Source organism: Prionailurus viverrinus, chromosome B2 (genome assembly GCF_022837055.1).
Source record: "Prionailurus viverrinus isolate Anna chromosome B2, UM_Priviv_1.0, whole genome shotgun sequence".
Taxonomy (NCBI): Eukaryota; Metazoa; Chordata; class Mammalia; order Carnivora; family Felidae; genus Prionailurus; species Prionailurus viverrinus.
Window position 1 is genome coordinate 128877287 of NC_062565.1, and position 20103 is coordinate 128897389.

The 20103-nt window shown below is 37.7% G+C and overlaps 1 protein-coding gene across 4 annotated transcripts in view; it reads left to right on the top strand.

The window, feature by feature from the left end:
* The window catches only part of ADGRG6 (adhesion G protein-coupled receptor G6), a 141574-nt gene extending 121782 nt beyond the window's left edge, over nucleotides 1-19792 (top strand). For 3 of the 4 annotated variants that reach the window (XM_047859923.1, XM_047859926.1, XM_047859925.1), the window contains 3 exons: nucleotides 10998-11099; nucleotides 11732-11884; nucleotides 16882-19792. In XM_047859923.1, coding sequence (XP_047715879.1) covers nucleotides 10998-11099; nucleotides 11732-11884; nucleotides 16882-17060 — 434 coding nt within the window. In that variant the 3' untranslated portion in view covers nucleotides 17061-19792. Of the gene's footprint in view, nucleotides 1-10997; nucleotides 11100-11731; nucleotides 11885-14464; nucleotides 14511-16881 lie in introns of all 4 variants that reach the window. The other variant, XM_047859927.1, reaches the window with a different exon arrangement.
* The last annotated feature ends 311 nt before the right edge of the window (nucleotides 19793-20103 follow it).

A 20103-nucleotide genomic window follows, 5' to 3' on the forward strand; every position in this document is an offset into this window, starting at 1 on the left:
CCATAAGGCCCTATATTTTGATCTTTCTAAGACCAGTGGAAAGTCTTTGAAATCTTTTAGGTATGGAATGACATGATCAGATGTGCAATGTATAAAGATGAAGCTGGACCTATGGAGAAGGGATTAGAACGGCCCAGCAGTGGCTGTATGGCAAGCAGAGAAGAGGCTATTCCAATGGTCCGGGTGAGACAAGGCAGTGAAGTATTTTAGACTGCAGTGGGGATGGGGGAGCTGGAAATACATGAACGGAGTCAAGAGAAATTTTGGAAGTATGCTGCCCCAGGACACTCATCACTGGTTTGCTCATTAAAGTAAACTCTTGGGTGCCTGAGTGGCTCAGTCAGTTAAGTGTCTGACTCTTGGTTTAGGCTCAGGTCACGATCTCACGGTTTTGTGAGTTCGAGCCCCACATTGACCTCCACGCTGACAGTACGGAGCCTGCTTGGGATTCTCTGTCTCTCCCTTTCTCTCGCCCCTCCTCCACTTGTGCTCTCTCTGTCTCTCTCAAAATAAATAGATAAACTTAAAAAAAAATTATTTTTTTAGAATGGTCAGGATGAGTGGTCTTCTTGCTTAATGCGATATTCTAGCTAACTGAAGCCTATCGTTATTAGACTCAGCAGTGGCCAAAGATGTGGAGTGTAATACAATATTATGAAAATTAAGTTTATGCCAAACAGATTTTAATCTCAGATGTAGCTTGTAATGAAACATCTGAAAATCGGACCCCTCACCTTTTAGTGTTCTAGAGATCCTGTGTGCAGGAATGACAGGTGTCCAAGCTGGGTCTGTAGTCAGATCGGGGCATCTGTGTCACATGAGTGGCTTTGGCGAACAGGTTTCTTTCCATTTTTGTGTATGTCTTCAAAACTTTGGTTCAAACATGCTAAAAATCCATTTTATCTTTCAGGACTCTTGGAAATAAATGCATTTATGGATGTGAGGGTGCCCAAACACACATATACATGTATGATCATATGGGTGCTTACATAAATTTACATAGCCTACATATTAAAAGGTTATACATGCTTTATTTTTATATTTTATTTTAAGGGTCAGTTTTAATATGTATTTTTGTTATTATATGAATTTTTAATTTTTTATGTACATTTACAGCCATACAACTTAACTGCCAAAAATGGTGGTATCAGAGAATTATTATAATCTGTGTGTCATAGCTTAAATTTTACCTACTTGAATAAGCAAATGAAATCATGACTTGAATCCAGCTTAAGCCTAAGTCTATTATTTTCTAATTTTTCACAGTACATTGCTTTGTTCTTTTTATTTTTTCTTCTTCACTTGAGTAAGTTATATTTTAATCAGTCCACTGATTTTTTTTCTCTTAAGATGAAAAGATAACTGTGTCTTCTCTTGCCATGGTGGGGTTGCATATCTGTTCTTACTGTCTTTGCTGCTTTCACCAGATAAACTGGCAGATCACTGCACTTGAAATTTTAATTTTTTTCTGAAGAATACAACTTGAGAAAATGGTATGGTGTACAAATTGCTATTTAAACGGGAACAGATGTTTGACAAAAGTATATCATAATTCACATGCCTGAGAACATTAGCCTACACTTCAGGAAATACAATGTAACTCATTTTAAAGAAGTAAAAGGCAGTTCCCTGATTGTTGAGAAGGTCTTGGCCAGAGTCCCCTTGGGCACCTCTGTCCCTTAACCATATTGACATACTTGTAGGATTAGATTATTGTCTGTGATTAAATAAGTGCACATAGTTGCTTATAATAAAAGCAATAGAGGTTCCTGGGTGGCTCAGTCGGGTGAGCATCCAACTCTTGATTTCAGCTCAGATCATGATCTCACAGTCCTGAGATCAAGCCTCACATTGGGCTCTGCACTGGGCATGGAGTCTGCTTAAGATTCTCTCTACCCCTCTCCCTCTGCTTTGTCCCTCCCCCAGTTGCACATGTACATCTCTCTCAAAAACAAAATAAAAAAAAAAAAATTTAAGTGATAAACAATGGGGCGCCTGGGTGGCTCAGTCAGTTAAGAAGCTGATTCCTGATTTAGGCTTAGGTCACCATCTCATAGTTTGTGAGTTTGAGTCCCATGTTGGGCTCTGCACTGACAGTGCAGAGCCTGCTTGGGGTCCTCTTTCTCTCTGTCTGCCCCTCCCCTATTTGTGCTCTGTCTCTCAAAAAATTTAAAAAAAAATTAAGTGATAAACAATATTCAGACTGTATGTTTTTTTTTCATTAACTATACCAAAATATTTGATACTATCAACTAGATTAGGTTTTTTCAACACACAGGGAAGTTTAACACTCCTGGCAAATTTATCAAGATCTGAAATTAGTCCCATAACAAGAACTTGGTCTTCAATTTTCCTTTTCCAAGCATGTGAATTCAACAATATTGATTGCTGGTCTTGGGCACAATCAGCCCATCTTTTATAATTCTGAAAATAGAAGCTGCCATTGCGAACACACAAGGTTATTATCAGTTTACTCAGAGATAATGTTTGCCATTAATTTGAAAATATGAAGATACCCAGAGCAACAGAAATAATTTATATTTTCACAGTTGCATTATGGCTTACAAAAAAACTCTCACACAACATCCATGATTTGATGTAATTCTTAAAACAAGCATAGAAAGTCTGTACCCAAGAAAGAGGGTATTGTCTCCATTTTATAGATAAAGAAACAGGCTCAGAAGAGTTCATGACTCCCCTAAGATCAGTTGGAATCGACAACGTAGTATTTATAACATAGCATATTACATATTAGGGGATAAAGCATAAGAAAAATAAATCACTGCCCTTTCAGTTTTTTGTTTCAAAGTTTCTAGTGAGTATCTGTATCCATTGAGAAAAACCATTAGTAATTACATGTTTAATGAGTAAATGCTAATTTACTCTTACCCTTATTCAGAAAAAAAAACAATTTAGGGACATATATTTGTTAGTATTATTTTAACCTTATTGGTAAGCTAAGAAAATTAAATCAAATTAAGGGTCAGGAGCCTCCTGACTGTTAAACTGTGCTGTAATCACATGTGCAACATTAGGAAATCGGTGCCAAGGTAAATAGAGGAACCACCTTTAAACCCTAACATCTGAGACGACATCATGTTGGCTGAGACGTTACACACTGCAAGGAAATAAATTACTCATCTTTTGGCATGGCATTTTCTGCCACAGAGAAATAATTTTCTAAAGGGCATCTTGGTAGTATGAAAGCAGGATTCAGGAGGTTCCCAAAGAGAGCCATAAACCCAGCCCCGCAGCCAGCTGGCTATGTCTAGGTGACAACAGAATATATGAGCTGTTCAGAGACATGGACTCAGGCTTGCTGGGGGACTTAGAGGTAATCTAGACCATTCGTATCGAAAATCAGTTATCTAGAATATGCATCCTTTTTTGCCCACATGTGGTTTGATTAATTCTTGATTGCTTTTCCCATCAAAACTCCAGAACCACTTGTGCCTGTGGACCTAAGATACCATTCACTCTTCATTACTACCCGCACTGAATCTACCCTGCATCCCTGAACTTACCTACATCTGCAATCTTCCCCCTAATTGTGACTCTGGATCTTTATTATCCAGAGTAAGAAAAAGTTAACTGAGGCCATTTGTCGGAATTTGTTGATGACAGTCTTGCTCCAAGTGTCAGTTGCTTTTAGCTAATAAAGCACTCATTAGGAGCAGAGGACCTGAGGTTTTGGTTTTGGTTTGCTTTTTTTTTTTCCTCCACCACGGCTTCTCGAAAATGACCTTTTAGAGCCGCAAAAGAATGGCAATATGTGCTGTCCTGAATTGTACTGTACAGATTTCATTTTTATATCCAAGGGGAACTGTTCCTTGGCAATTATTTTTTTTCAACTTTTGATAATCAGGCTAAAGATCTGAGAACATCCCTTTGGCTACTCATTTTATATCTGCCTCAGAAAACCACAGTCTTTGCCAGAATCAGCCAAAGAGAATGAGTCCCATGTGGGGGCCAAATTCCTAGCCAAAATATTGAGGCTCAGAATTTTTTTTTTCTAAATACATAGTTAAATAGCTTTTTTAAAGACCAAGGTTAAACACAGACCATAACATCTGCAGCGAATATAGCGCCAGTACTTAGAAGGAAGTTTATTATTATTATTTTTTTTCCAACATTCTGCTTGAAGGTGTTCTCAGGTCAATGAAAGGACTAGATATCAAAAACCAGATCCACTTTTTTTTTTTCTAAAGAGCATGAGTGGGGGTGGGGGGAGGTAGAGAGCAGAGGAAGAGAGAGGGAGGGAGGGAGGGAGGGAGGGTGGGAGAGAGAGAGAGAGAGAGAGAGAACCCTAAGCATACTCCATGCTCAATGTAGAACCTGACTCGGAGCTCAATCCCATGACCCTGGGATCGTGACCTGAGCCGAAATCAAGAGCTGGACGCTCACCAGACTGAGCCACCCAGGCATCCTCCAAATCCACTTTTTGATGAGAGTTTTCAGAATGTCTCTCACTCCAAGTTTAGATGGTTCTTAGAGGTGTCACTGCATCGTATTTGCTGACCCAGCTTTGGCCTGTGGTGTGCTTCCCTGGGGGGATCTGAGGAGGTGGAGTTCCTTACCTTTTCCTCCTTGACAATGCCCAAGGGCAGCCCCACCCTCCCACACCCTTGGGACACCATCCTCTGTCAGGATTGAAAAAGTCATTTATTTTAAATAAGAAAATTTCAAAATTTGCTGAGAAGTAAGACATCTTGAATTTGCATAGTGGTCTAAATTTAAAGAAAAATTTTTTTAATGTTTATTCATTTATTTTTGAGAGAGAGAGAAAGAGAGGGGAAGAGCAGAGAGAGAAGGAGACACAGAATCCAAAGCAGGCTCCAGGCCCAGAGCTGTCAGCACAGAGCCCGACACAGGGCACAAACCCATGAACCGTGAGACTGTGACCTGAGCCAAAGTCAGACGCTTAACCCGCTGAGCCACCCAGGAGCCCCTAAATTTTTGTTTTTTTAGTGATCAGATACCTCTAATTAGCGAAAGATGGTAGTAAAAGGAAAACAAGGGTGAGGGGGGATGGGTGGGTAGAGACTGGGTTAGATATCTCTTCATTTAAAATTGGTTCAAGTTTTTGTTTTTCTTCTTGTTCCAGCATGGGATCTGAATCCATGTGAGTAAAATAAAGAATCAAGGCAGTATCAAGCTTAAGAAACTATTGCTAAGGAACTTTGGCATGGATTCATTAGAGCAGTGGTTTTTCAGGCTAAAATACACCCAAAGAGGGACTGACCATCATGAGCTCTGTTTTGTGAGACATGAAGGTCTCATGGAACTAGCACTAACCTGTCAAGATGAAGTAAAGGCTTTAATTCTGATTCAAATCTTTTCAGCCATTTCAGCTTCCAACTTTTGTGGACATTGTTCCCTACTCCCTGGTCAGTTAAATAAAGCTGTAAGTCAGTGTGAAGAATAAAGGCCAATTATCCTGGTCCCTGGTCACAGCTTAAAACCCTTCCCAGAAAGCTAGAAGAGCATATTTTTCCAGGTGGTGTGGAGATACTCTTTGAGGTGCTGTGTGGTTGATAGGAATATCCTCAAAGGGAAAATATTTGCTAGAAAAGAGAGCATAGACCGGGAAGAGAAATCAAACAGATTCCCTTGGATGTCAGTGTAGAAGTCTAAAGTTTTATGATTTTAGTTGTGCTTCTGGCACCAAGATCTATAAATAGATAAAAAAAAAAAAACAAAAAAAAACAAAAAAACAAAACACCAACCCTCAGAATTGAGGAGGGAATAGCCCTCTGTTTTCTCACTTTGGCCTCCAGATTCCCTTGGCTCTCCTGCCACATTTCTCCTCCTCCTTTCTGAAGTGTTTAGAATTTCTTTCCATACTGAGTATGTGCGTTCTTCCAGATGCACATACCTACCACATTTCCCACAGTTGAACTGTAGAAGGGATGGTTTGTCCTGTAAGAATTTGGGTATAATATTTATTGTCAGACTAATTTAAATTCACATGAAAAGGTCTAGTTACTATGACCAGCAAAATAACCTATTACGAGAACTCTGTTCCGATTTAAAATGGAAACGTATCTCAAGGCTAAAGAATGAGCATAATACTTTGCCATTTAAAAATATATTAAGTCATAAGAATTCTAATTTCTCATGCCTGTCATCTAATTTTGTCTCGTAGCATCACAATTCATAGTGGGGGACGGAGCATTTCAATGACTGCTATCACAGCAGTTTAGAGGAGATGTTCAGATTTTGAATCTAATTTGTATTCCAGTGTCTCTTGAATTTATTGGATGCCTGTATATTTACTGGCAAATGCAGATGCTTAAAAATAGGCAATGTCATCTAATGCCGTATAATTATAATTTAGAACAGCACTGCACAATCTAAAAAATTGTTTTATTAAGCCAGTTTTATCTTTAACCTCTTCCTCTGTGACTCTGGTCAGCATCAGACCCTCAAAATAATTCACGTTAGCATCCCAGTAAGGGTGACAAAGTGAATCCAAGAATTAGTTCTCTCCCAGTGTCCTCGAAACACCAGACATAACCTCTGAAGTTTTTTTTTTTCCTCCAGTAGATACATTTATAAAATTTGCTGAGTGTAACGCAAGGGAAGCAACATCTGGCAGCTTTCACCTTCTGCTCTCAACGAATGAAAATCATTTACTCAGTGGGAGGCCCTGTCGCCAGAGATGCTTGGGAAAGAAAGTTTCTAACCGAAGTTTATAATCTCTTCCAGCCCTAATATGTGACTTTGCTAAACAATTGTTTAAGAACCCATGGAGAACACATAGTTACCTGTATTTTCAGCTGTGTGTCAAAAACACGAAACCTACAGATTCTGCCCCAGTTAACAAAAATAGAGTAAACCGAGGCAGGGGCTCCTGACTCTGTCACTTGTGTTCACCTTTCCTCAGGCATCCATGCCTCTTGCTCCCTTTACTCAGAAACTGCCACCGCCTCTCGGAAACTTAAAAAGAGCTGTTAACCAGTTTGTATCATTTATACACCTTGACTGTTCACACTACCAATGATAGTAAAAGGCATGTTTACTTTTTAAAGGGATTCTGTGTATCAGCAGACTGCATAGGGAATTGGAGTTGTAGGTGCGGGAAGGCTTTGAAAAGCCACCCGATTTCATCAGTCAGTGTGAAGGTGAGATCCAAACCCAGTGATGTCTACCCCCTACTCCCCAGGAAGGTGGATTGCCTGCAGGTACCGACTCTGAGGGTTTCAAGTGTGGAAGAAAATCCTCCCCCTGCTCCGAGATTTGTCGTGCCTGGGCCAGGCCAGTCTGCAGGCAGGTCTCCTCTCTTTAGCTCCTCCTGCCCAACCAGACTGGCACCCTCCTGTCCATAGCACAGGACCTTCAGGAGCTGTGTGGGTGCCTGTTCCTTTGTGGTCAGAATGACTGGAATTTGGTTCATATTTATTAGAGGTTTCTTTTAAAGTTAAAACTTCCGGGGTGACTGGGTGGCTTAGTCGGTTAAGTGTCTGACCGGCTCAGGTCATGATCTCATGGCCTGTGAGTTCGAGCCCCGCATCAGGCTCTGTGCTGACAGCTCGGAGCCTGGAGCCTGCTTCAGATTCTGTGTCTCCCTCTCTCTCTGACCCTCCCCCTTTCACTGTCTGTCTCTCTCTGTCTCAAAAATAAACATTAAAAAAAAAAATTAAAAAAAATAAAAATAAAAAAAATAAAGTTAGAACTTCCCAGAGCGCCTGGGTGGCTCAGCTGGTTGAGCATCCGACTCTTGGTTTCAACTCGGGTCATGGTCTCATGGTTCAGGGGTTTGAGCCCTGCCTTGGGCTCTGTGCTGACATCATGAAGCCTGTTTGGGATTTTCTCTCTCCCTCTCTCTCTCTGCCCCTCCCCCAGTCACACTTGCACTGTCTCAAAAATTTAAAAAAAAGTTAAAAAAAAATACAATTAGAACTTCCCTACCCTCTCTGATATTCCAGACAAACAACTAGGTCACTAGGATATATTTCCTTCACTGATTACTTTATTGAGAATAAAGTAGTAATGGGGTACCTACGTGGCTCATTTTTACGTGTTTGACTCTTGGTTTCAGCTCAGATCATGATCTCAGTTTTCATGACATCTGACAGTGCAGAAGCTGGTTGGGATTCTCTCTCTCCCTCTCTCTCAAAATATAGAAATAAACATTTTTAAAAAGAAAGTATTAGTACTAAAAATAATAGTTTTACTTATATAAATATATATAAAAGATATAATCATAAAAAAATAATGAAATGGTAATATTACTGATGCCCAGTATTACTTCATTTAGGTCATTGTACATCTGTTTATACCCCTCATAGATAAATGCATTTGCATTTCCCAGGAGTTTTTTAATAGGCTACTTGTCCATTTGAAATCGGTGACCAGTAATTTCAGTAGGAAGTTATAGAGCACCTCCTAAGTGTCAGGCACTCACTGATGACCAAACAAGAAATCAATCCCAGAGGAAGAGAATCAGCCGTGGTCCTTCACTGCAGTCCACACCCATCCAGTAGGCTCCTCTTCTAATAGTTCATGATGTAATATATTCTATAATAAGATTTTGAGCCATTTTGAGTTACGATATTAAACCATAAAAACATACAAGCCTAACTTTAGACATATTTTGCAACTTTCACTGTATACATCAAAAGAGAGCACTTTCAGTACTTTTCCCAACTTTTCTGATTGTATACACTACAGTGTAGTTTACAGTTTTCTTGATGAATACAACACATTAAAAAAGAACAGATAAGTCAATGTCCCTTAAATGTACTGTCATATTTTTACTTTTATGCCTTTCCATGCTAAACATTTCACTTCATGAAAGCAATAATCGTCTACCTTGTTGACTTGTGAATATCCAGCTCCTGAAACAGTTCCTCCTGTTTGGCAGTGCGTAAGTGTCACTGAATGAATCACCCTTCTTAGACACTTCCCCTCCTCCCCACCCAAAGCTTTCTTCAAGTTCAGTTCAAGCCCCACATCCTCTAAAAGACCCTCCCTTATGTAGATGTTCTGCTTCATATGGTACATTACTAAGGCAGTACCTGTGCATCTAACTTGCATACTTTTTAGAAACTTTTGCCGTAAACATATTTTCATTATAGTCTATGGATCCTTAATTAGTGTTCTACTCCTGCGTTTCATCCCCCATCCCCAAATACATTTAACACATACAAATATACATATAAGTATTCAGCCAACTCATGTAAAATAGATGAGCAGTTAATCATACTATTCATTCAACAAACATTCATAGAGTTCCTGCTGAGTCCCTGGTATCCTTCTGGGAATGGCCACTACAGCACTAGGTGACACCTATCCCTCTGCTCTTGGAGCTTATTATCTACCAACAGGAGACAACCAAGAAAACAAATGAATAAATAAATGAGGAATACAAGAATATCAGGTACTGATAAGGGCCATGAGAAAAGTATGTGCAAGGGTGTGACTAGAGGTTAAAACATAAAAGGAAAAGGAAAAGGAAACAATCAGTTGATGATGTCCTCTGATGAGTTAGCAGTTGATCTGACACCTGAGCAGCAGGGAGCAGTACTGGAAAGATTTGAAAGAAGAGCCTGTGAAGTAGTTTTGGGTAGGAATGAGCTTGAGATATTGGTGTGAGGGTAGTGATGAAGAGGATGTCTGTGTAGAACATTAGTGGTTTGAGATGCTGCTAAGTAGAGATACAGCCAGTGAAGGTGTCCTGTAGGCAGCATGGGTTGGCATCCTGGTGGAGGTGATGGTGACAAGAGAGGGGATTGGGGGCAGGTGTAAAAATTAGCATATGGCACGCATACAACATGCCCAGAGGAGATGAGAACCTACTGGGACTCTACAGCCATAGAAAAGATAGAAAACAGGAACTAAGTCATGGACATGTCAACATTTACAGGTAAAACTGAGGAATCTGCTAAGGAGACCAGGAAGCAAATAAGGAAGATACCTAAGAGAAAACAGTATCAGGAAGGAGAGAATAGTCAATCGTGCTGAGTACTGTTGAGGGGTCTACTCAAATGGGAACAAAAAATAAGTTAGTGATGCTGGGGTTGTGCTGACCTTTACAAGAGCAGTGGCTTTGTAGCTGTGGGTAGTAGCCCGTTTGGAGTGAGTTGAGAAGAGAAGAATTGAGAAGAAGTGGAGATAGCAAAAGTTAACCATTTAAGAAGCTTTGGAACTAGGAATGAAAAAGTTGAAGCCGAAAGAAGATTGGGGGTTAAAGGAGGACCATTTTGTGTTTGATTTTTACAGAGAGTTACTAGAATATGCTGGTAAGCAATGGGAAAACCAAATATAGAGGAAATGAAGGAGAAATCAATTAGGGGGTGAAAATTCAGAAGCAAACTCCTTAGAAAGTTGAAAGTGGTTGGCTTCCAAAGCCAGTTAGTGATCCGGTTTGTTTTTGATGGGTTCAGGGAATACCTATAAATATGAAGACTGTTTCACAATACAGAAATATTTCTGTATTAAAATGTTGAGAAATTAAAGCAGGCCAGTGGAGCCACCTGAACTTGCTGATTTTCAGCCATTTTTTACATGCAAAAATACCATTTTTCTGTGGCCCAAACTTACAATAATACGTATATATAAAACAGCTGAGAATACACAAATTACAACAGATGAAGAATTTATGGATATTTTCCATTTTCTCTTTTCTCTAAGTTTTATGAAGTACTTTCGAATAATTTTAAAACAAGTATAAGGGAAATATTAAATGCCTCTTATACTGAATACTGTGCATTTCAGCTTAATCTTCAGGTTAAGTCATAATAATTGCTTAAAAGAACAGCAAAGGCAGAAGCAGCTCTGTGTAATTATCCTAGTTTTAACTGAACCTTTGCGTTCTGTTCTAAAGGATTAAACCATCTAGTACATACTTCAAGATTCCTTAGGATCTTTGTTTCTTAGTGACTCAGATGTAAAAACAAACAAAAAAGAACTTCAAGTGAATCTATGTGTTTTACAAGATTTATCTTTAAAAATGTATCTATTGGCTTAAATGTTTGCATTGTCTTTTGTCGCAGGCTTATTTATATTTATTTTCCACTGTGCTATGAAGGAGAATGTCCAGAAACAGTGGAGGCGTCATCTCTGCTGTGGTAGATTTCGGTTAGCAGACAACTCAGGTAAAGGGGCATGTTGGCAATCGGTTTTATACCTGAGGTCAATCAGAAACCTTTCTCATTTGGTCTTCCATTGTCAGAACAACCCAGTCCCGATGGCAGAAAATTGTAAAGGTGGAGGATGTGAAGATGCTTAGTTGGAGTCTCAGAACATTAGGACTGTAGGAGATCTGAGGGCTCTGGGCCTCACCCTTCTGTTCTGCAGAGAAGCATGAATTCCAGCCAGGTGTGAGTTGCCCAGGGCTCTGTGTCTACTTTAACAACTCCGACATCCAGGGGTTCCACTATAACATGTGCACCTTTCCATGTTTTTGAGGTCCTCAATCACATTATTAGGCACAGAGATTTTTCTTATTATAAAAAAAAATACTTGAAGAATAGTATTACTTTTTTTTTGGCAGTGATTGCTTCTCACCCTTACAAAATTAAAGTCAGATTTTAAACAATACGTGCAACGGGTCAAATTAAGAAACTTACTTCAGTTTATTATTGTTCATATGCCAACCTCTTCTCTGAGCCATTGCTAGCATATAAGAAAATGGGAGGCCTTGGATAAGTTTCTTAATGTGGTGATGATTCTTCACAGGACATATTCCCCCTAAAGCAGGTTCATGAAGAGATATTATTTCTTTCAGACTGGAGCAAGACAGCTACCAATATCATCAAGAAAAGTTCTGATAATCTAGGAAAATCTTTGTCCTCAAGCTCCATTGGGTCCAACTCAACATACCTTACATCCAAATCTAAATCCAGCTCTACCACCTACTTCAAAAGGAATAGCCACACCGGTGAGTTATTCTGGCGGTGGGAAAGATGTTCTCTGGTGCATTTCTCATCATATTTGTATTGCAGTTGCCATATCATGAAGATTGATAGATCACAGTGCCCATGAGGGTGCTTATGTTAGATTTATGAAAATCAAAATGTATTTGAAGACCTTATCCAGCACTTTTGTGAATATTTTGTCTTTTTTTAAACCTTTACAACCAAAATTGAATCCACATAGCCATATTATTGCCTCTGAATATTATTTACTTCATTTGATTCAAAGATTAGTTTTCTTTTTAAAATATGGTATCTGAGTTTAAAAGTTTTTTTTTTTTACTTTAAAAAGTTTTAAAGTTTTTTACTTTAAAAATATAGAAATTGAGTTGTAATTATTCACAAGAAAGCATATTTCATGTTTCATAACTTACTATGAAAGTTAATTGGCAAGTTGACATAGGAACAGGTGGAAACACCATCCAGGATGTATGTTACATTTGAGAATCAATTCCTTAACCATTGGATGTGTTATTGGAAGACGCTATGTAAGTCCCTGAATAAATATGATAGAGAACATAATATTTGGAAAGTGATACAGGATGGTGAGAAACACCATCTTTGTTCATCTCCTGGTACTACTTGATATTTACAGTGACCACAGGTTGTAACACTGAGCATGTGTATGACCAATCCTGAAGACAGTGTGGAAATAAAGACTCTCTTGCAGTACTTGATAGCCAGCAAATGGTGTGAAATGTTGCAATCTTTTAATAGTTCTAATGAAAAGAGAAGAATTTCCACTTTGAAATACTAAATATACCTCAAGCAAACAGCTGTCACCACTTAGCACCCAACACTTTCCTCATTAAAGATGCTTCTAAAAGGATAATAGAAATAACTTTTTAACTCTGAATTTGTTTAGTTATTAAACATAAGCAGAGGTGAATGGCACTGAAGAGATTAATATTTGGTATTTTGCAAATAGTATGATGTGCAGTGTATATGTAAATGTTCACATTGCAAACACTTAAATTTCAAATGACCTGCATATACATTTGAATCCTTCCACATGTCCCTGCTTGCACCACGATCTGTGTACCTTGCCACTGGAATGGCCACTGCCTGAGATTTAAGATAGCATTATGGAAAAATGTTTGAGGGTTAGAGAGTTTGTTAATTCCAAAATTCTTAAGATCTAAAAACTTGGAACAGGTTAGGACAGCAGTTTTCAAAGCTTCTTAGAGAAAGGACATTTCTGAGAATCAAATAAAAGCTGTGGACTCTCTTCCAGAATAAGATACAGCCTCTGAGTCCTGTATGCAAACAGTCTACCTCAAATAAGAGGTCTGTGTATCCTTCTTTAAATACCTCTGTAAGAAATTTGGTGACAGGTATATAGTCTGACATAGGTTATTCTACCTAATTGGTAGTTTCCTGGCACAAAATACATTTTACTTATAATGAATGAATTTTTTACTTTATTTAGTCAACCTTAAAATTAGATACATATATGATCATTTCAATGGATGCAGAGAAAGAATTTGACAGAATACAACATCAATTCATGATAAAAAACAAAGTAGGTTTTAGAGGAACATATCTCAACATAATAAAAGCCATATATGAAAATCCCACAGCTAACATCATACTCAGGGGTGAAAACAGAGCTTTTCCTCTAAGATCAGGAGGAACAAGACAAGGATGTCCACTCTTACCACTTTTATTCAACATAGTATTGGAAGTCCTAGCCATAGCAATAAGACAAGAAAAAGAAAAGGCATCCAAGTTGGTAAGAAAGAAGAAAAACTTTCATTATTTGTAGATGACATGATATTATATATGGAAAACCCTAAAGACTCTATCAAGATTACTATAAGTGATAAATGAATTCAGTAAAGTTATAGGATACAAAGCTAATATTCAGGAATCTATTGCATTTTCTATACACTAATAATAAGGTGGCAGAGAAATTAAGAAAACAATCTCATTTATAAGAAAAAAATACTCATTTTGCCTACCCTTCGAAAAGGCAAATAGCGTGTATTCTATATCAGTTATGAATGAATAGGGATTTGACCAAATTGTTGTCCTCTTAACACATGTGAGAATAGCTAGAAAAATGTCACCAGGGGAGAGATGATGACAGATAGATCATTTGGAACAGGGGACATTTTGGAAGTAGTAATGAAATATTTAGAAGTATTTAAGGATCATGGATAAAACTGACTAAAAGATAAAAGGAAATTCAGAAATTGAGGTACCAAAGAAAAACTTTGCTATTTTAAAATGTTATGTATGTTTTTTTAAGGAATGTATTCATGTTTTTCTGTTTCCCATAACAAAACCCTTGGGGTTAAATGAGTTCTTGTCATCTAGCATAAAGATATAGTCAGCTGTATGACATTACTTCTGCGATATAGTAATTGATGGTTTCCAATCAACTGATGTATGAATGACCTTTAGCTACATAGCCATTTCTCAGTAGGACTGCTGGTGTACTTGGGTCACTCAGAGTATGCAAAAAGTCACTGCATATTCATCATGGATATCTAGTTAATTTATTTCTTGGAATTGATCTAGAAATTCATATGTTTATGGTGTAGATAATGTCTTCTAAGAGCATTCCTTCAGCAAAAGTGGATCATTCAGGTAAACTTCTATTACTTTTTGAATGCATGAATTTTTTGCAAGGTAATGAAAGAATGTTTGCATGGATTAAACTAAGACTCTTGCTGCGCCAGCAAAATTGCTTGTTCTTTATGATACTTCTCGGCTAGCACAATGACAGTCCTGCACTGAGCTGGAATTCCTGAAATTTCAAATGGTTGTGGCTGTGCTGGCTCTTCTCTGCATGGGGGTGTCTGCAAGCTGCTCCTTCTAGGAAATGTACCATGCTCTGGAGTTAAGGGATCACATATAAGGTAGAATAGTGGGGGGGGGGGGGTGGAAAGCAGTACTTGAGAAGTTTGTTATAGAAGTTTGTTATAGAAACTCTTTACTCTTCCATTGCTCTTATGAATTACTGGATATGTCATGGTACATTAATAGAAGTCATAATAGAGAAATTATCAGTTCCAAGCCTGCTTTTTGAAGATTTTTGTCTGCTTGACGTTTCAGCCTAGGTCAAATAATAGTTCATTTCCCTAGCCCCTGGTTTTCAAACTTGCAGCTACAACCAAAATCTCTATTGTTATTGATGTAATATCTAACCAGAGGATTGGGAATAGCATATATACTGAAATATAGCCCTTGCTCAGAGTTTTACTTTATTGACTATGAAGACCCAGAAAATTGGGTCACATATTTGGAAGGGACCTAATCAAAATATCTAAAAGGTGTCAAGCCACTGAAAGTTGTCACTGAAGCAAAATGAGTGTATCCTTAAAGCTTCTTTGAGTATGTGTGGTTTTCTAAAAACGTTAAGCACAAATTATTTGTTACTGATAATCTAAATCAATAGAAAAATCCCCAGCAGAAAACCAATGGCTAGTGAATATATGAACTGAAAGAAACACAGAATCAATCAGCTTGCTGAGAGCTAAATGGGGAGGGGCCCTTCTACAATGACTCCCTAAACCTTTTTCTCACCAGTCCTGGTATGTGATCATTCTGCCGTGCTTCATGAGCCATCTATTCTCTCTTTCTTCCTTTAGTATGGGATGAACACAACATTTCCTCTTTTAGTCTTCATTTTATTTAGTGTCTGTTTCAACATAGGACAACAGTTAAACAATTTGAGTCATTTCCAAGACAACAGATACAGTGATGATGGCTTTTATCAATTACTGATGGATTTTTAATGTTGTGTCACATACTGGGTGCAGCTTACTCAAAGCATAAACATGCCTGCAATGAACATTCCAGATTTGGAGCCATGATTCCTTGAAGCAGTTTTTCATCATAGAGTTTTAGCTTCTTCTGCAGTGAATAGAGAAGATACAATGTAGAGAACTGAGTGCTTTGTAAAAGGTCACATTTGCTCCTTCATTTGGTGTGAAATCTCTGTGGTTAATTTTTGAGTAGAATTTTTCTCCAAAATGTGTTGGAAAGGGGAGGAGTGTAGATACTTACAAGAAGGTATTTATAGGGTAAATGAAAACAGCCATATGTATTTAAAAATAATAGAGCTTATGTGAATTTCAGAGACTATCTGAACCAATTTTAGAAAGGTTTTGGGTCTAGAGAAATAGTATTTAAATTGTATATGATATTGAGTGTTGAATCACTGAATTGTACACCTGAAACCACTATTACACGGTATGTTAATTAACTGGAATTTAAATAAAAACTTATACATAAATTAATGAATTAATTTGAGAAATTCAGAGCAGAAATGTATTTAGCAGTCCTTTATTACTATCAATTATTTTGATATTATTGCCATCAGCAATAACATCATCCTGAGACTATGGCATAGTTAATAAAATACCCTTTCATGTTTATTTTCATTCACTTTATTCCCCCAAATCCTTTAAATTATATTTTATAAAAACTCCCTTTACGAAAAGTGTCAAACATATATAAAAACTAGAGAGGACAGTATGATGAATCCCCTTGTGCCTGTCAACTCATGGTCACCTTCCCATTTCTCCCTCCCTGTATTGTTTGGAAATCATATCTTGGACATCAAACATTTCTTCCATAGATGTTTTGGCATCTTTTATTTGTTATATAATCTGTCCCTGCTTTTTTTGAGTTATTTGCCAAGTATATTTTTGTAGCAATTTTCTAATTATTCTATTCATTGACTCTGAAAAATACCACTTACGGTAATATTTCTTGAAACAAATTCCAACACAAATTACTAGAAGGCAAATTAGCATTCATTCATGCATGGGAATGCACTTTGAAGATGAAAAGCATAAAATTTTGGAGCTGCCTGTTACCTAACCTAAGAAAGAAACAGAGCTTCATTTTCTTTACGTATTTCTTTAATGTGCAAAATAGTGTCCAGTCTGGTGGCCCTTAGGCGTGTCACCCACTCATCTTGTAGCCTAACTCTTTGTATCATTTCTTTCAGACAATGCTTCCATGAACAAGTCCTTGTCCAAATTGACCCATGCCGATGGAGAACAAACATCAATCATCCCCGTCCACCAGGTCATTGATAAAGTCAAGGGTTATTGCAATGCTCATTCAGATAACTTCTATAAAAATATTATCATGTCAGACACCTTCAGCCACAGCACAAAGTTTTAATGTGTTTAGTAGAATAAAGAAGAATCTGTCTACAGAAATGTGAAAATCTGCAAGCTGTGGAAGCTATGACTGGCACTTGTGAACGTGCTATGACCTAGGTAACTGCATGTTCATATAGGAGGAATGTATTTTGTTAAGAAGGCTTTTGTAAAATTTTAAAATCTGTCTTTCAGTGTATTTCTTCCATGGGGGCATTTCCACCATCACTAAAACTTTAGTACTGAGAGTAACATGACCCAGTAGGTACAGGGGATATGAATTTTTTAAATATATAATTGGATCAGACTCATCAGAACTCGGGGAGCCAGGGGACATTAAAGTTAGCAGACAAGGGAGGGGCAGAGCTAGGAAAGTGTAGTTGATGGCTCATAAACACCCCACTTTTAGGTTTTGGATATGGCCATTGGCTACATCATCTTTCTCAACAGTGAGAAACATACAACTAGTCATAACTAAGTTCTGGTGCTAGTTTCTATGAATGCAGTAGCATTTCTACATTTTCAATAACATTTCAACCACAGATACAAAAGAATACTTAATGTCTGATCCAAAGATTGGGAAGGAATTCTTTCTTATTCTACCAAATGCTTAACCTTCAGGACATTAATATGCTTAAGAAAGAAAGAATTTCCAAAATTTTGACCCAGTTAATATGAGACCCTGTAAATTTCTACTATTTCACTTATCCTACGCCAGACACAAGGCTTAAGCGTCATCATTAACTAGAATTTAATCCCATACATTTGAATCAAGTATAATGTTGATTTTCCATTAATGTAGACTTCCCACTACTTGTTGAAGAATGAATCCCTTAGACCTCTGTTTTTTCTCCCCTACTGTCGTTTGAACCCAAAGACTTATGGGAGGAACAAGAATTTCCATTAAGCATATTGTGTATAATAGTCTCTCCCTTTTAGGAAATATAATCATTGAGACTCTATGGTCCTGTTCTTGCCCTAGAGACTAAGACATTTCCATTTGCACAATTAGAAAGCCTCTTCCTTTTCAAGCGCTTTGTTCCAGAGAATATAAACTGAGGCATAGGGGTAACTTGTCATAATCAAAATAATTTATAAGCACGTGGGTCTGCAATTGCTAGTCTAAAAACCATTTGTACATAAGTCCTCTGATTCTAAGAGCCAGAGCAGATCTGGCAAGATAGATGGTGTGTTTTTTATGGATTAGGTTTCTGTATGCAAGGCATGTATATTAAGCAGTTTTCTTAATTTTCAAACTACCCTAAGTAATATGCTTGCTAGTGAATGTGTTGGAGACGATAATTTAAATTGTCTTTAAGTGATAGAGTTGTATCTAGGTCCTTAGAAATTGGTCTCAGTACATATTGTACCTTTATATTTGCTCTGAGTTATCTGTGAAGTATCAGGTTCTGGGAGACATCAGCCTAAGTGACCAGGAGAGAAGACATTCTGGCACCACCAATCTACTTAAAGGCAGAAGCCAGGACTGAGCACTTGAGAGCCTTTCTCTCTGCTCAAAAAACAGGTGGCTCTCAGTCTGAGACCTAGGAGGGTTGTCAGGCTGTACAGCATCTGAGGGGCCTCTCACCTTTTGCTGATCTTTAGTCATAAAGCTATTTGCCAGACTTGACTGGATGGTAAGATAATATGGTGTGGGGTTTTATTACCATTTCATTTTGCAGCAGCATGGAACATTGCCCTAGGAGACATGAGCATTCCCTGGCTTGGCTTTCACAAGGGAGGAGTGTATATAGTAGGAAAGGATAATAAATCTTAAGGTCATTAAGATTCACTACAGGAGAGCCAAATCCTTTTCTATAGGCGTATTATTAACAGACTGCTTATTCTGGCAGAGGTTACATGTATATGAAAATCAATCATAAATAGTCACTGAATCTTCATACACTTTTCCCCAAGCCTTAGAGATTCGTGATAGAATGTCATTAGCTTTCTACTATATTTCTATCCCAAAGCTCCTATTTAATTAATAGTAACTGAGAGATAGCTTCCAAAGTGGCTTTGATTTCTACTCATATTCATTCAGATCTGGGAAAATGTTTTCTTTTTTTTCATATTTGACAACGATGTCAACTCTGAGTTAGAAATTTCCAGTAATCAGGTAAGGAGAGATGAAGAAACGGCTGAGTAAAAGCATTTGCAGGTGGATTTAAGACTGAGCCAAATTCTACGCTCCGTTCCGTGCATGGGCTTTGCACCTTCGTTGGGTTGCCTCAGAACAGAATTGCAGGAATTTAGCTGTGGAGCCAAAATTTAGGTTAGCCTAACCTTGAGAATAGTATCAATTCAGCTCCCCTGTTTTTGTTTTTAATTCTTTTTCCTCTTTTTTTTTTAACTGCATTGTGTCCATCTAGGGTCCTCAGATATCATCGTCTATTCTTATCATTGTTCCCTGCATCGTAAAGCTTTTCTTTGTCCATCATTGGCATAGACTCTTTTGTACATATTTATTTATTTGTGTTTATAAATGCCAGCTCGTTTCGTAACTTAGCTTTATATTGCCTGGATTTGTTATTTTTATAATTAACTTTCTTTGGGAGAGACTGTATGTATACATATGTTTTTCTGAATACTTTGTGAAATCATTTTCTGGAGCAATATCTTTGAATATGATGAATAAACATGACTGTGAGTGCAAATTAGAATTAGTAGTAAGAAGCTACTATAGCTGATTTGCCATTTTAATTAAATGGAAAGTGTTTTTCAAATAAATACTTATGTTGTTCATGTTCCAAATTATTCAATTCCTTTATGAGTAAGCATTTTGATTTCTGACTCTTAAATAGGAAAAGATCATTTGACAGCCGGAAAATAACCCGCCACCAATTAAACCAGTGACATGATGCTACTTTGCCAAAACACTGAGAATGAATATATTACAAAGATCCAGTTCACTGGGGATTAATGCATGTGGAAGTTCTTGAATTTTCTTAAAACGATTGATGTGAAGCCAAGCTTTGGAGGATGAGAAATAATGTAGGTTCCTTTCTGAGGGTGTCTTCAGCATCTTGAAAAAGAGAACCAAGTCAGTAATATTATGTGAAGTT